Consider the following 14,396-nt stretch of genomic DNA (forward strand, 5'->3'; position numbering starts at 1 on the left):
ATGCTTGACAGTTTTCACTTTTGTGCCTGTGCCTTGCTTCCTAACACACTAAACAAGAATAGTGACATCCTCTTGTCTTTCGGGGATATTGGAAGGATAAACTCATTAATGTTTCTAATGCACTAATGTACTATAAGAACACAATAGAAGAGTCCATAGGGGAAATGACTAATTCTGTGTTATCAGGATGGATTTTGGATGGTGTGCAGTCAATAATACATGGGACCACCCATGGAAGAATGAGAACAAAAGAGCCCTCTGGTAACGAGCACCATTCTTCTGCCAAACGAAGCAGTGTCTTGTGGAAATGCAAGTTAAAGACTGAGTTATAGTACATATATGTAAGAGTATATGCATGATTTATACGTGTAAGGCTGTGCGTGCCACCTTCATTCGGACTTTATGGATGTGGTTGGAGCTGGTTATTTTGAGGACATGTTACAGCTGGTGGAGAGTAATAGGCTCTTCTAGTGCATACTGCACCTCAACCTGATGTAAATGTCTATAGCTGCTCAGATGAATTTCTTCCTGAAAATTTTCCCTGCTGACAAGAAAGCGAATCCAGGGTGACTAACTCAAATTGAAGCTTAGAGTGGTAGGCGTCTAATATTAATGTGAGATGAGTCCTGCTACTCCTGACTGCTGAGTGCTTGCCTTGGCAGTTGCAGTGTTTTTCCAGCAAAGCTTTCTTTGAGGTAATCTTAAGACATGTGTAACAGATTTAACAAGTCAAAGTATTGTTAGTTGATACTACTTATGAAAGGATGCTTTAACTGAAGTTTTACACTTCCGTAGCACCTTCCACCCAAGACTCAGAAGCCTTTTCCCAGACAATTAATTAAATAAAGATGTCTCACAGCGCATTCTGTATCTGGAACAGATGTATGCAGTTCCCATTTTTCAGATAACCTTTCTGTGTCTGAAATCTGGAAGTTTCATGCAACGCAGAAAAGCTAGCTGAGCTGAGAAGGGAAATGTGATTTTCCCAATCCGTTGCTTTAGATATCATCTATCCCCGCTCGTTACAGCACGTCTCAGGATAATTTGGCAACTTGCACAAACATGGTCATGCAAGAAATGCATTTAAAAAGACTGCGCCATTTATAATGAAATGATGTCATTTAGACATGTTGCACCACATCTGAGACAAGAAAAGTGCTGCAGTCACCATCACTGTTATTTTCAGCTCTTTCAGTCAAGTGTCTCTGCGATGCAAATGAGCAAAATGAAAGATTCATAAGACAGAGCAAGAGAAGAGGCTTCAAAAAGCATCATGCAGACTTCCTATTTTATTTAATTTGGGGGACATTTGTCATGTTTCTGTATTAAGAAACTACTGTCCTTTTTTTTTTTTTCCCTCAAGTAAGTGGAACAACAGCTGGCCACTGTGAAGTGGACTTTAAGAATCTATAAGTGAAAGAAGTTGGGAAGTTTGAGAATCTATCCTGATAAATGAAGTTTTCTGTGAATCTTTTGGGTTGTGGGTTGGGTTTTTTTTTCTTTTTTAAACCTTGTTTTTAACCTTCCTGAACATGTTACTGCAGTGGACTATGTGCTGCTCCAAACCCAGTCCCTGCACAAAGGAGAGGTGGTGAGCTTTAACTGCTATAGCTAGGACCTTTTTTTTTTTTTTTTTTTTTTTTTGTGTGTGACCTGATTCACTTTGAAAAGTTTGAGAAATGCTTCTTAAATATCCACTTTATAAATCTTTTTTTTCTTTCATAAGGTAGATAAAAAATCAGTTGTCTCTTTGGTTCTTAATACTGTTGTGAAACTGTTTTCCTTTCAGTTCTCAGCGAAGTGGAGTATCTCCTGTTGGAGCGCCCAGGTCATGTAGCCTTCAGCAATGACACAGTGTCTGTGGAATATCAGTACTATAGTGGTGGTAATGTGACAGCAGAGCATCTGTCCATCCTGTTGCTGGATGCCAGCACCAACGAGATAATTGCAAGAAAACAGCTTCCAGCAAATCAGTCCCAGGGGAAGGTAGAGTTTGAGTGTGTCCATTTCAAGAGTGCTGGGGACTTTTTGTTCAGAATGGTCTCTCCCAGTGATAACAGCAGTGCTGCCCAGTGGAGCAGAAGACGCGTGTCCACCCTACATGTGGAATGGCCTGTATTTCACATTGATTTGAACAAGAGTTCAGAGGTGCTTGGGAGCTCCCTTCAGGTTGGACTTTTTACAAACGAGCAGTTGTGTGCCGTGAACGAGACAGTGGTTTCATTGGATGTGATATTCACCAGCACCCTTTATGAGTTCGGAAGAGTAAGCTCTGATGAGACTTTGGGCATTAGAACTAGCAAAGGAATCCCACTGTCTAGGTCCCAGTGGGTAGAGTTTGACTGCCCGTCTGTTGGTCAAGAAACGTACATCACTGTGTTACTGAAATCGTTAGAAACCCATTCTATCATTGCTTCCATAGGACCCATAGATCTCCTCCACAAATTTGGATACAGACTGGTTGTGGCACCAGAAGCAACATGCAAAACTTTGGTTCAGGTCTTCGTAGTCTCTCCACCGTGTACTTCTATCAGCGGAAAAATTGTCGTCTATAAAGAGGCTCTCAAGCATCCTAGTCAAAGAACAACTTGGCTGTATGAAAACACCCTTCATCCAGGAGACAACAGGACAGAATTTAACTGCACTTTGTTTGATGTGGGGAAGAACAAATACTGCTTTGACCTCTTTAATTTCTCAAACCGAAGCCATTTCCCAACAAGAGTTAAGGAGTGTATGATGATCCAAAGGAATATGGGTTTGTACTGGTGTTTGTCCTCTTTTAGCCAAAATCAGCACTCTTCCCAGCCAACATGGGTAATGATTGTGGCGTCCCCTGTTGAATAGCTATTTTTGGGTCTCCTACACGAGACAAAATAGTTGTAATGTCACATGCAGATGGGAACAAGATGGAGTAGAGTGTTATGTAGAGGCATACACAAGGACATTTGGTAACAAATGCCACTGTGGTGGCTTAAAACTGCACTAAGCTCACACTAAGTACCAACCAAAACCGTTTGGGGCATTCTCAATGATGTATCTGTCTAGTCCGGGTAAAAGTGAAACTTGTCCCTCTCAATGAGGTAAGAAGCTACGGCAGTAGATCTGGCCCATTGGAAACAGTAAAGGTAGGATTAGCCTTGCCTACATCTAAGTGTCTCAAAGCCAAGGGTCCAACATTAAGTAGTCGTCTAGCTTTTTAGTCAAGAGAGACAGGCATCTCACAAGGGTGATTCATGGATATAGAAGATACATGGGCTGAATCCTTACCTGGGTGTCTTTTTCTGTAGCCCATTTGCTGTAGAGTTTGGAGTCCTACCTGTTAGATACACAAATTTTGGTGTGATGAATCAGGATTTGGCCATAGCGAAAGACACTTTGTGTCACTTGGACAGCTTGCAGGTTTTTCAAGTAGCCTTTCAAGACATGTCTCTGCTGCTTAAAACAGACCAGGGTGCATTTTCTGACCCATGAGGCCACCTGGCAGATCATGGGTCACATTTGTATAGCTAAACTTTTCCTCCCATACAAACTGCGAACTAGGGACAGTCTGTGGTCCATGTAGTCCCTTGGACCATGACCAGGCATGGTCTGGGAGAGTGCTGGTTGGCAGAAGCCAAAACCATGTTCAGGAGTATGAATGATCATGGTTAAGGAGTGATCACAGTTGAGTCTGACCACAAGACAGAGCTCGAGCCCATTCCCCAGCCCTGTTTAAGGAATATCTATACGTTCTATTTATATCTATACATCTTATGCAGCTGTAGCTTCAGAGGTGGCAGTCCATGGTTTGGCAGAGGCTACAAATCACAGCAGCATGGCAGAGGAAGCAGAGGAGCTAAATGTCCTTCTCATCCCTCATTTGTGGCAGGCAACCACAGCGCGGGATGGACTGTCTGTGCACAAGGGGATGGGAGTTGGGTTGCATTGTGTTAGGCTGTGTTGCCTACACCCTGGAATGGAAAAGTGGATGTTCTCATTTGGAGCAGGCTTGTGTCCGTAGGTGATGAATTAAGTCTTTCCCATCTGCACACTTCAAAGAGTTTGGGTTGAAAGGTTTGAGATGTACACCATTTTCTACACCTCCCTTCCCTGGTCTCCCTGAAAAGGAAGTGCGGGAACTCGAGCCAAAAGAGGGTCATTGTGCTTCATGGGCAGGTATCTGAGTGGGCTCATCAGGAGACCGGGAGTGTAGGACATGCTCCAGAGCACACAGTCCAGACACAGCCTACCTTAATTAGGTTCCTAGTATTGTGCAGTCTTACTTTATACTATTTCATAAATCTAAAACTGTTAGCTGTTTAATTAACACTCTGTACTAAAAATGACCTCTGTTTTCACCACATGCCAAACTCAGTACGTAGTTCTTCTCTTCATCTTAACTTCCCATCTGCATTCTCTGTTGGCACTCTCTCTCTTCCTTTGGCATAAGAAAGTCTATCTAAAAATGAAAGCATATTATTTTCTTAATGGAGATAATTCTCAAGGAAAAAGGAAGAGAGAATTCTAATTCTTTCTCTGTGCTTGGGTGGTATGTTACAGTGATATGATCTAGATAACTACCCTGACAGATGAATACCTAGGATATGACATAGATATGTTTCTGTGCTCAATATTTGACTCTTTTAATTGATGAGATCCACCTTAAGCAATGACTCCCTGCAATCTGCTTTGTTTCCTTGGGTTCCCCGATAGCACCATCCTTACAAGCGCAGTCGAAAGAATCAGGCTATGCCTGTGCAGAACGGAGTGAAGTCAATAGCTGCCAAGTTAGAAGTGTCAAATCTACAAAGCCGGTGAAAGCGAAACCACACCATGTAGCCGTAAATAAAATGTCAACCCGAAATTAATTAGACTGCAGCACATCTGACTTCGTGCCTGTATCCGCGAGACTTCAAAGCCCACAGGCAGTGTTTGAAAGGAGCGGGGTGCTCTGGGAGGGGTGCATCAGCCCAAAGCCACGACAGGCAGAGCGAACCTGCGCTGCCTGCGATGGCCATCTGCCTCCCGGCTGCTTCAGAGAGCCCTCTCCTGAGCCCTCTCGCCCTGCTGCAGGGCAGCGTGAGACAGCGTGCATGGACCCGGACCCCCGATAGCTGTTGGTGTAAAATGTGCGGCTGCTGCACAGCAGGCGCCTCTCCTCCAGTCGCTTCTTTTCTGCTTTGGACTTCCTGAACTCACTCAGTTTAAGGCAAGGAGAGGTGACGAATCCTCTAGTCTGGGCTTCTGTGCTGCAGGGGCCATCACTTTTCATCCAGTTACCCCGGTGTCGAGCCCCACAGCTAGTCTTTGCAGTTGACTGCTGCTTATCCTCCAGAGAGTTATCCGGTCTTTTGTTGAAGGCACCACAAAACAGAGACCTTTCTGGTAATTTCAATCAATACTGTGCTTTGATTTTTTTTTTTTTAAAGAAGGGAAACTCTATGTGCTTCATGACTAAAGCTCATCTAGCTTCATCCTCTAGTGACTGGCTCTTACTCTGCTGCTCTCTGCTAGAGGAGACAGCTGTTCCCTATCCACTGTCTTTCCCCCGCGAAGGCGTTTGCACATCCAGATCATCTCAGTCCTTCCAGATTATCTCAGTGTTCTGTTTAATAAACTGAAGAGATTGAGTCTTTAATTGGAAGGCCTTTTCTTCAGGATTTGATTAATTTTCTGGCTCTCTTTGGCTCCATTTCCATTATTTTAAATGCTCCTTTTTGTTTGACGGCAGGGGTGCCAGCTTTGGGTGCTGTGTTCAGACATCCTCCTCACTGATGCTGCTTGAGCAGTAGCTCTTTCCTTACCCCTACCTCTGCTTTCATTCCACTAATTGCATCAGCTAATTTTGCCATAACTTTTACCCAGGAAACTCCTCTTGAGCTGTATTTGTGTATGACCTTTCAGTATGTAGCCTACCATCCTGCAGGTACAATTTGTATTCCTTCTTCCTACACTTGGCATTCTGCTGATTTATGATCTACTTTGCTTCAGTTATCCTAACTTAGCAAGTACCCCACATTGCTCCATACAGCTGCAGTATCTACTTATGTCATCACAGGAGTGACATATTTTCTCAGTAATGGTTTTATATTTATTTTTGTGTCAACTAGGCAAGCATTGTACAGCACTGAGCCTTATACTAATCCCTTTGGAATCTCTCCAAATGCATTCCCACTTGGTGATGGTTTTCTGTTGACAATTGCATATCAAATCTGTCACTCAGCCAGTTCTTACTTCATTTAGCATATGCTCTATTATTATGAAGCAGAGATACTGTCATGTAAAAGATCAAAGCTCCTAAATCATTAAAGTTATCTTCATCCAAACGACAGAGGATGAGATAAAAGAAGATTATTTTGCCACACCCATTTTCCATAGATTAGGCATCAGTTATATTCCTGACCCTTTGTCAATCCTGCTTTTTACTCCTCATCCCGGCCAGGTTTAGTACAGCTTGTGGAACAGGAACCTGCCTTGTGTCTGGAGCAGGAGGGAGAAGGTTCCCGGTGGCCCTGAGCGGGCCGGGGCAGCAGGTCTTCCCACCCAGGCCATCAGTTTCAGAGCGAGTGTCACAAAAAAGCTTGTGCTATCTAAAACTGTGAATATATCTATTAAAGATGGGGAATATGTCTGTTAAATGTGAGCCAGCACTTGTGCAGCTTTCTGTAGACTCCAACTGGAGAACCTGTAAAAAAATAACAGTGAGATGTGAGTCACTTCATTCATCTCGGTGGGGTGTTAACTGTTTCACACAGGTGACTTTCTAGAGAGAGTCATGCAGCTATTGTTTTCCCTGTGTTTGACCGGATTATTTGAATGCCTGATGTAGGAAACTCTGTTAGATCATCTTACCCAGCAACAGACGCATTGCAGGTTGATTCTTTTCAACGCTTTATCCTGTGCTTTGCTCATCTGGGATTTAAGTGTCCCCAGCAGTGAGACTTCTGGGAGGAGAGGAGTGAGCGGAGTATGTGGGCGTCAGGCAGGGACATACAACTTCCATCAAGTTCTTGCTCCCTGAATAAGACTGTATGAATCAGACCTGCCTATCTGTAGGAAAATCTGGGAACCAATTTGCTCTGTTGCCTGAATCTGTACCTGGCTTGCATTTATTTAGAAACAGGCAGATGCAGGGGATCCTTGTATGCTAGGGCTGGTTTGTGCCCCATCCTCTTCTCCTGTGTCAGTGAATGCTTCATCTCCACACTCCCAGCATTTTAGGAACAACTCGGGTGTTACAGACTCACTGGGATAGCGCTTAGCTTCTGAAAAAAAATTTTTAGGCCATGCCGCCGCAATTCTTGAAGTTGCCTGTTTGTGGGGAAAAGACTGTAATTTGCCCAGGTGGAGTCTAGGTTTTTTTCCTTTAAAGAGAACCTAGTCTTTTCGTTGTCCAAATTAGTAACCTGTTGGAGCATGCCACCATTTCAGTGCACCCAGGCTTCATTTCCATGGAAATAGAGAAACTCGGAACAGGTGAGAAGGGTGTTTTCCCAGGTCTTGTCCAAACACCGATACAATGTGTGTACACCCAGTCTCAGGACCTAAAAACTGATCTCAACTGCAATCCCCCAAGCTAGGGTAGGTGTTTACATGAGCCTGTAAATAATTAGTGATTTTGTCCCATATCACTGCTCTTGTTGAAGTGCTTAGGACTATCACGTGCATCAGGTCGGAAGGATGATGCTGAGCATCCCTCGCTGACTGCACTGTTGGATAGCACTGCATTCTCAAAGTCTTATGAGCGCAGAAATTTGAGGGGAGATATTTATGCAGAGCAACAATTAACACAGTTAATTGCATTTATCTTTCATGTTGGCAGATCTGCCAACTGTCAGCTATTTCAAACTAACTCATCAGTTAGATGTCGTCACGTTGATAATTGATTCCTCAATTGTATGTGAAAAAATTCACACTTATTAGAGCTAGTTTGCAGTGCATGCCTTCTGGTTTTTCCCCTTGTGCTTTGGATCTGTTTGTCTTACATGGAGGTTAATCATTTCATTTCCTTGGGGGAGAATAAACTATGCTTCATTTTCTTTTACATTCTGGTAATTGCAGAAGGTTGCAGAGCAAGTTGCAGGAGTTTAAATCTCCTGTCTTTCATGGGAGCTGGAGCATTTCATGCTCTCCTGCTGCTTAAGGCGCATATTCTTAGCCCCAAAGCTATGGATGCCAAGTGTTTGCTAAGGAACTCTGTGCCCTCAGCTGAAGCCAAAGTCAGTGAAAAGTGCCCTGGAGCAATGGGCGCATCATAGGTTTGATGTCAAAGTTAGAAATCCTAAATGCTTGTACATTGAAGCCCACAGATGTCAATGTAGAGGCTGCTGAGCACTCTCCACTATCACCAATGTTAGCACTGGAGGCAAGCAGAACCTTTCTGGGTCTGGCTCTGTATCTGACTGTAATTAACAGAAGTTTAAATGAGCAGGGAATGTGGAGAGAGGGAAATGAGCTAGCTCACACACTGGAAATTACGGCAGGGACTCACCAAGCTGCTCACATAAAGTAGTCTACGAGGAGGTAGGTGCTTCTCCAGCTAGTCTGCCTCCCTCTGCCAGTGATAAGGAACACTGCTGGAGTCTTTCGTGATACTGATACAAAGAAAAGTGTCATGAGTTCCCCAAATACTGTGATACCATGAAGTCTTTTGGAGGAGGGATCAGTGAGCCCTTGATTGACTACTGATTATGGCCGTTTTTTTCTTGCTGCCCTCACTAATAGATCTGCTGGCCAGCTGATGTGATTTTGCAACTGTCCAGGGTCTGTACCTTTGAGGGACTCCTTACCGCACAAACTTCCTCGGTTCCCCCCTCCTTGGCATCCTCTGACTCCTTTTCCTCCTGACACAACACACCATCCAGTCTTGCTCCATTTTGCACTTCACTGGGAACTGGCACGGCTGCAAACTGGAGGAGGAGTGCGAAAGCTCAGCCTGCCTCTGGGCCCCTCTCCCCTGCTGTAGGAGCTCTGCAGCTCCAGAGACAGAGGGGTGAAAGCAGAGAGGTGCACAAAGAGCACAAAGTGAAGACAGCCTGGGATCGTGGATATCGCAATTTTGTGGTAGAGTCAGTGGCAAACAGCCGGGGAGGTCACTTGGTCTTGTGTGGGCTTACCGCCGCAGCACCACGGGGGTGTCTCGCCATGCCCATCTCTACTCTGCATTAGGCGAGGCAGACATACGCGAACATGCATGCACACAGATGTGCGTGAGTATGTGCCCACACACGCTTTACAGCCTTGGCTGACCGCACAAGTGTAAGCTCAAAACTTCTGGGCCCCATCCTGCAATGCAGGTGAGTACCTGCTTGCAGGAGAGCAGCCCCGCTGGCTCTATTACGCTGCTCGCATTAACATTATTCTTACTGGTGTGCTCACAAAATTTGTAGGACAAGCCCCAAAGCAGTTAAAATTTCATGTTTATTAAAACACAACTGTATTTATTTTTTTTAGAGACTTTTAAAAATAATAACACTATGAACAATTCAACAACTGATTTAACATGAAATCATAAAGCCATTTCCAGTCATGCAACACTGTCAAGTCCTTTGACATCATAACTTGGTCACTGTTCAGGAGCTCAGGGGCATGCTAGCAGCAAAGCAACTGTGTAATGAAATTAAAGATCATGACCTGTGTTGGCAGTAGCAACACCATAAATTATTTAAAGGAGCAAACTTTAACAAACCTAATCTACTTTTTTTTTTGATTTAGCCGATTTTCCACTTTATCTGTGAGCAGTGAAATGGAGTTAAGTGGTCTATTGTTTTTCTTTCTGGCAGGCTCCAAAACCAGGCCACCGAGTCAACTGACCCATCGGAGGGTCCTCAGGGGTTTTCTCCTTTAAGATTGCACCTGGACTTGTGTGTTAGTTTGGAATTTAAAGTTGTGGTCCTGCTTTCAGTTTCACAACTGTCAGATATGGGCAGGAGCGGTCCCCTTCTCTCTCTGGGTTCTTGCTGCTGTAAAGTTTGAGTGTTGAACACTGGATGAGGATGTTGTCAAAGCAAAAGAGGGATTTCATTACACATTAAAAAATGATAATGTTTGAGGTAGTGTTAGAACCTGAGTCTGCCTCCACTTAAAATAAATAAATGAACCTGCAAATTTCATCTTGAGTTAATTGCCTGACCATAAGCAATAAAACAATAGGGACCTGTAAGCTGTCAAAGGAATGATTCAATAACACATTTGTGTGCTGAGAAGATAATAAAGAGAAAAACCAATATTGCTGTTTCATTAGGGCTTGTAGGCTTATCCTCCTTTCACAATCATATAAATTAGGAGTAACTACACTTAAGTAAATGAAGCTATCCTGCTGTAAAAGCACTATTTGTCAGGCAGGAATTGGATGAATATATAAATTACTAACCCATTCCAGAGATTTGTGGATTAATTTCCATTTGCTGTTGTTCCAAGCAGAACCTGCCTGCCAGTTGACTGACCGCTGTGTTGCTGGCTGACACTGGAGTGGAAAAGTGAAAAGAAAAAGTGGGAGCCTTGCCCCAGACTCTGATGGGAACAGGAGCAGGTCCCTGGATGCTGCTTGCTCTTGTAGTGTTGCTGTTTGCATTGTTTGGTTATTTATTGCTATTTTTCTTAAATAAGAGAAGACAAATGGCTGTGTCTTTAAAGGTAAGGAGGCAGACACATTCCTCATTGCTATGAGCTTGTGTATTTGCAGAAACGTGGAGCCTGTGGCAGCCCTGGAGCCCCTGCAGCGTCACCTGTGGGGACGGTGTCCGGGAGCGCTTCCGAGAGTGCCTCACCTCCTTGCCGGCAAAACCAGGCTGCGCTGGATTACCAAGGGAGACTTCCTTGTGTTCGCTGGAGGAGTGTTTGTGTATGTAGTTCTGCTGTCCTCTTCCCTGTAGTTGCGTGTCTGCCCTGGCAAAAGCAAAGGGCTTGTTATTAGAAGGGCTTTGTAAAATGGAAGCATCCGATCTCTCCTTCTGTCGTATTGATTTTGGAGGGGGTATCACATTCCTGTGGTTGATGGAGTAGGGTGGGAGCCTACATGCATTTGTGGGACAGCTGGAGATAGGGCTCCAAGGCATAAGAAGAAGATTTCTGAATGCTGTGGGTGCCATGGAAGGGGTTTAAAATCTCCAGCATGGCCAGGGAGTGGAGAAGGGCTGAAGGAGAGATCTTGGGGCTAGCAGAACGTGTTCAGTACCGAAGGCCAAAGACTCCAGGCAGTAGAAACCTATTAAAAAGTGAAAACCTATTAAAAGAGGGCTGATTCCAGCTGGGACCCGCAGTGTGGGGTCCCCATTCTGGGAGGTTTTTTTGGTGGCAGTGCCAGGTCTCACCCTGCTCCAGCCTGCCACTGCTGTTGGCCAGTGACAGGGCGGGCTGGCTGGTGCTGGTGGGTGGCAAGTGGGTGCGGATACAAGAGACCTGAGCCTCCTGTAAGGCAAGAGGGGGATTACAGCAGCTGCATGGCCCCCGGTGAGGCTGGATGAGGCTGTGCCAGCACCATAGTTGTGTGCTTGCAGCCAACATGATGGGAAGGAGAAGTGGCCCCTTTTAATGGGGTGCTGGTGCTCAGTCCATGCAAAACTTTTGCTTCTTGCAAACTCCCAGCTGAAAAGGAGGGTGCTAATGCCAAGGGGCCCCAGAGGTCCATCTGCTCAGAAACTGACTGATGTACAAGCTGCAATGCCTTCATGCCCCACAGGTGCCACAGGGGGCAGGAGTGGGGAAGGGAAGGTGCCCAGGGACTGTGCGGGCTCCTAGGCTCTCAGGCTGTAATTTAACAGATAATTTAAGCTATTACAAAGTGAGCAATGCCTTACCCCTTGCTTTGGGTACTTCCATGCACTTGCTTGTGCTGGCAAAAGTGGAGTGTGGAGAACTGGAATGGAGCCAGCTAAAAAATAGACAGTTTGGGGATGTGGGGAAGTTGTTTATCACATGGCCACTGCAATGCTTGTGCCACTGAAAAGGGAAGGGCAGCAGAGGGGGAGAATGTGTAGCTGGAGCAGGAAGAGGACTCCTTTTTTGATGAAGGTGTTGGCTTGAACCAGCTTCGAGGCATTTGTTGAAAGAATGCCTCAGAAGTATACAGGCAGGACTGAAATGTATTGTGGAGCACTGTAAGAAATGGGTTGGTATTGAACAAAAGGTCGGGTGAGGGAAAAATACTAAAAATTACATTCCATCAAGTCAGGTATTGCATATTGTCAGTGTTTGTGCAGCGCCTGGGCAGTTTTAAGAGCTTGTTGTTAAGGTGTCTGATGTTTTTAATGACTGGAAAATGTGGGCCTTGTGGGTTTGCTTATTTCAGAAAGCTGTGACCGTAAGCAGAGAGGAACAAGTCAGCTGTTTAGGGGCCCAGCTTAAAGCTAATGCCCAGCTCTGGGGCTACTTGTCTTCTTTATGCCAAACTCTGTCAGACTGCTGGGGAAAGTGATGCCACCAGCGAAATGCAGTGGGGTAGTTGGTGTTTTTCTAAAGCTGATGCTGAGCTGTGCTATTCCGTGCCTCCTGTTGCCTGCTGGAGGGGGTATTTCCATAAGCACAGTGCTTTGCTCGGCTCCTTGCCCGCCTGTTTGACCCCACTCCTCGAGCTCAGGGAGCAGTCCCGGTGCACAGAGCTCCCCGGAGCTGGGTCTCTGTGCACGGAGCATGTGCTGGATGTGTGATTTGGGTGTGCACCTTGCTTTACACGCACAGAAGTGACAGGCCTCTCTGGTGCTTCTCGGAGGTGGCACTCTTTCCACGCAGGTGTGCAACTGTATAAGGCTTATGATGGTTTCCAGAGAGGTCAGTGGTCCTGCGTGTGCACAGTGGACATGCCCATGGCAGTCTGGTTGGAGTTACTGACAGCGCTCAGCAGGTCTGGACAATCCTGAAATCCCAGTGGGGTCTCTGGGTTAATAAAGAGGGTTTATGTATAGAAAACCCAGATGGACAGGAAGCCTGCATCTGCACCCATTGCCATGGGATCATCTGGAGGAACTACCTCACTTCTCTCCTGCCCATGGTTTCTAATCCTTCTGCTCCCACGTCAGGCAGCTTCCTTTACAGAATTACCTACATGATGTCATGTCATTGAATCTTAGGTTGCTCGAGAAGTGACATGACACTGTGATCTTACAGTGTTCCTCTGCTGTCTGATCTCAGGCTGGGAGTGTCATTCCCCCCAACCCTCAACTGTCCGCTCCTTTCTGAAGCAGGAAAGCTTTTTTTGAGCATAACTATGTTTGCAGTCATTAGTCCAGCAGATGGAGCAAATGGCTGAATAAACAAAACCAGCACGCAGTCTAGGGGCAGAGGTGGATGAGGTGGAGAGAAGCAAACTTAATTGACTTAAGTCTTGTTTCAAACCTCACTGTTCGCTAGCTGTTAGCTTTCTACTCCAAATGATGTAGCACAGTGTGCATTACAGATAGAAAATGGAGTCTTTAGAAAATAGCTGTGAGACTGAGAGATGAGCAACGAATGACTTGCTCTGCTGTGGTGGTACTGAACAGAGCAAATGCTGGTCCTGCCTTCTCCCCTGGGGTCACTTCCCGCTCAGGCCCCTGGAACGGCAGTGCTTCGTGCTCCAGGCATGATGGCATTGGGCTGAATGCAAGTTTTAGGGATCCTCCAAAAGAGACTGAGCAGGCAGTGGTCTCGTTGTTTATGCTGATGTCTCAGAGTGACATGAAGATCAAGGTTAATCCCAAGGCAGGATTTTTCAAAGGCCTTGGGGCTGTCAGGTAGCCCTGAGTCAAAGAAATGGGTCTCCTGCCCACCCAGCACCCTGCATGTCTGTTATCGTAGCAGCATGAGACCTTCTGGCCTGTGTTCATAAATGTGTTTGTGTGTTCTGCACACCTAATAGCTGTGCTACTAGCTCGCTGTTGAATGAGTGTTCTGGATTATGGGAAGTACATGGTGTCTGCTTCTCGTTATTCTGCAGACGCATTTTCTATGGCTGGATCATCACTGTGGTGCAGGCAGGAGCACCTGGGAAGTTGGACTTGACTGTCCATCATCCCAATGGAAGGCTCTGGGTTCTGGATAAAACTAGAGACTGGGAGAAGGTTGTTAAGTGGTTCAGTTCGAGGTCACAGCTTCATGGCCAGCCCTTGTCAACCACAGCTGAGCAGCCTTGTCTTCCAACAGCATTTTCATGGCCTTATGAAGCTGATATTTGGCCACAAGAAGTTGGGAAATGAGCACTATCTAACACTAAAATTAGCTACTGAACCAATTCATCCATCCACCGTGCTGTTTTCTGCTCAGGGTTGCCACTGAAATGCTGGAGATCTCGTCCAACAAAAGAATTATTAATTTGTCATTGCTTCAGCTGTCTGTAGTGTGGTGGAGTGTGCAGGTGGGAGGTTTAAATAGGGCTGTGGCAAGCTCTAAGATGTTCACGTTACAGGTTTGCAGGGTATTCTTCCCCGTTTGAAGGCGCATCT

General features: G+C 45.5%; 1 protein-coding gene across 3 annotated transcripts in view; it reads left to right on the forward strand.

The window, feature by feature from the left end:
* THSD1 (thrombospondin type 1 domain containing 1) overlaps positions 1-14,396 on the forward strand; it is a 30,344-nt gene that overhangs the window by 10,076 nt on the left and 5,872 nt on the right. For all 3 annotated transcript variants that reach the window (XM_030036620.1, XM_030036621.1, XM_030036622.2), the window contains exons 3-4: positions 1,790-2,755; positions 10,664-10,822. In XM_030036620.1, the coding sequence (XP_029892480.1) occupies positions 1,790-2,755; positions 10,664-10,822 (1,125 nt within the window). The remainder of the gene's footprint in view (positions 1-1,789; positions 2,756-10,663; positions 10,823-14,396) is intronic.

The sequence above is a fragment of the Aquila chrysaetos genome, chromosome 14 (genome assembly GCF_900496995.4).
Source record: "Aquila chrysaetos chrysaetos chromosome 14, bAquChr1.4, whole genome shotgun sequence".
NCBI classification, from domain to species: Eukaryota; Metazoa; Chordata; class Aves; order Accipitriformes; family Accipitridae; genus Aquila; species Aquila chrysaetos.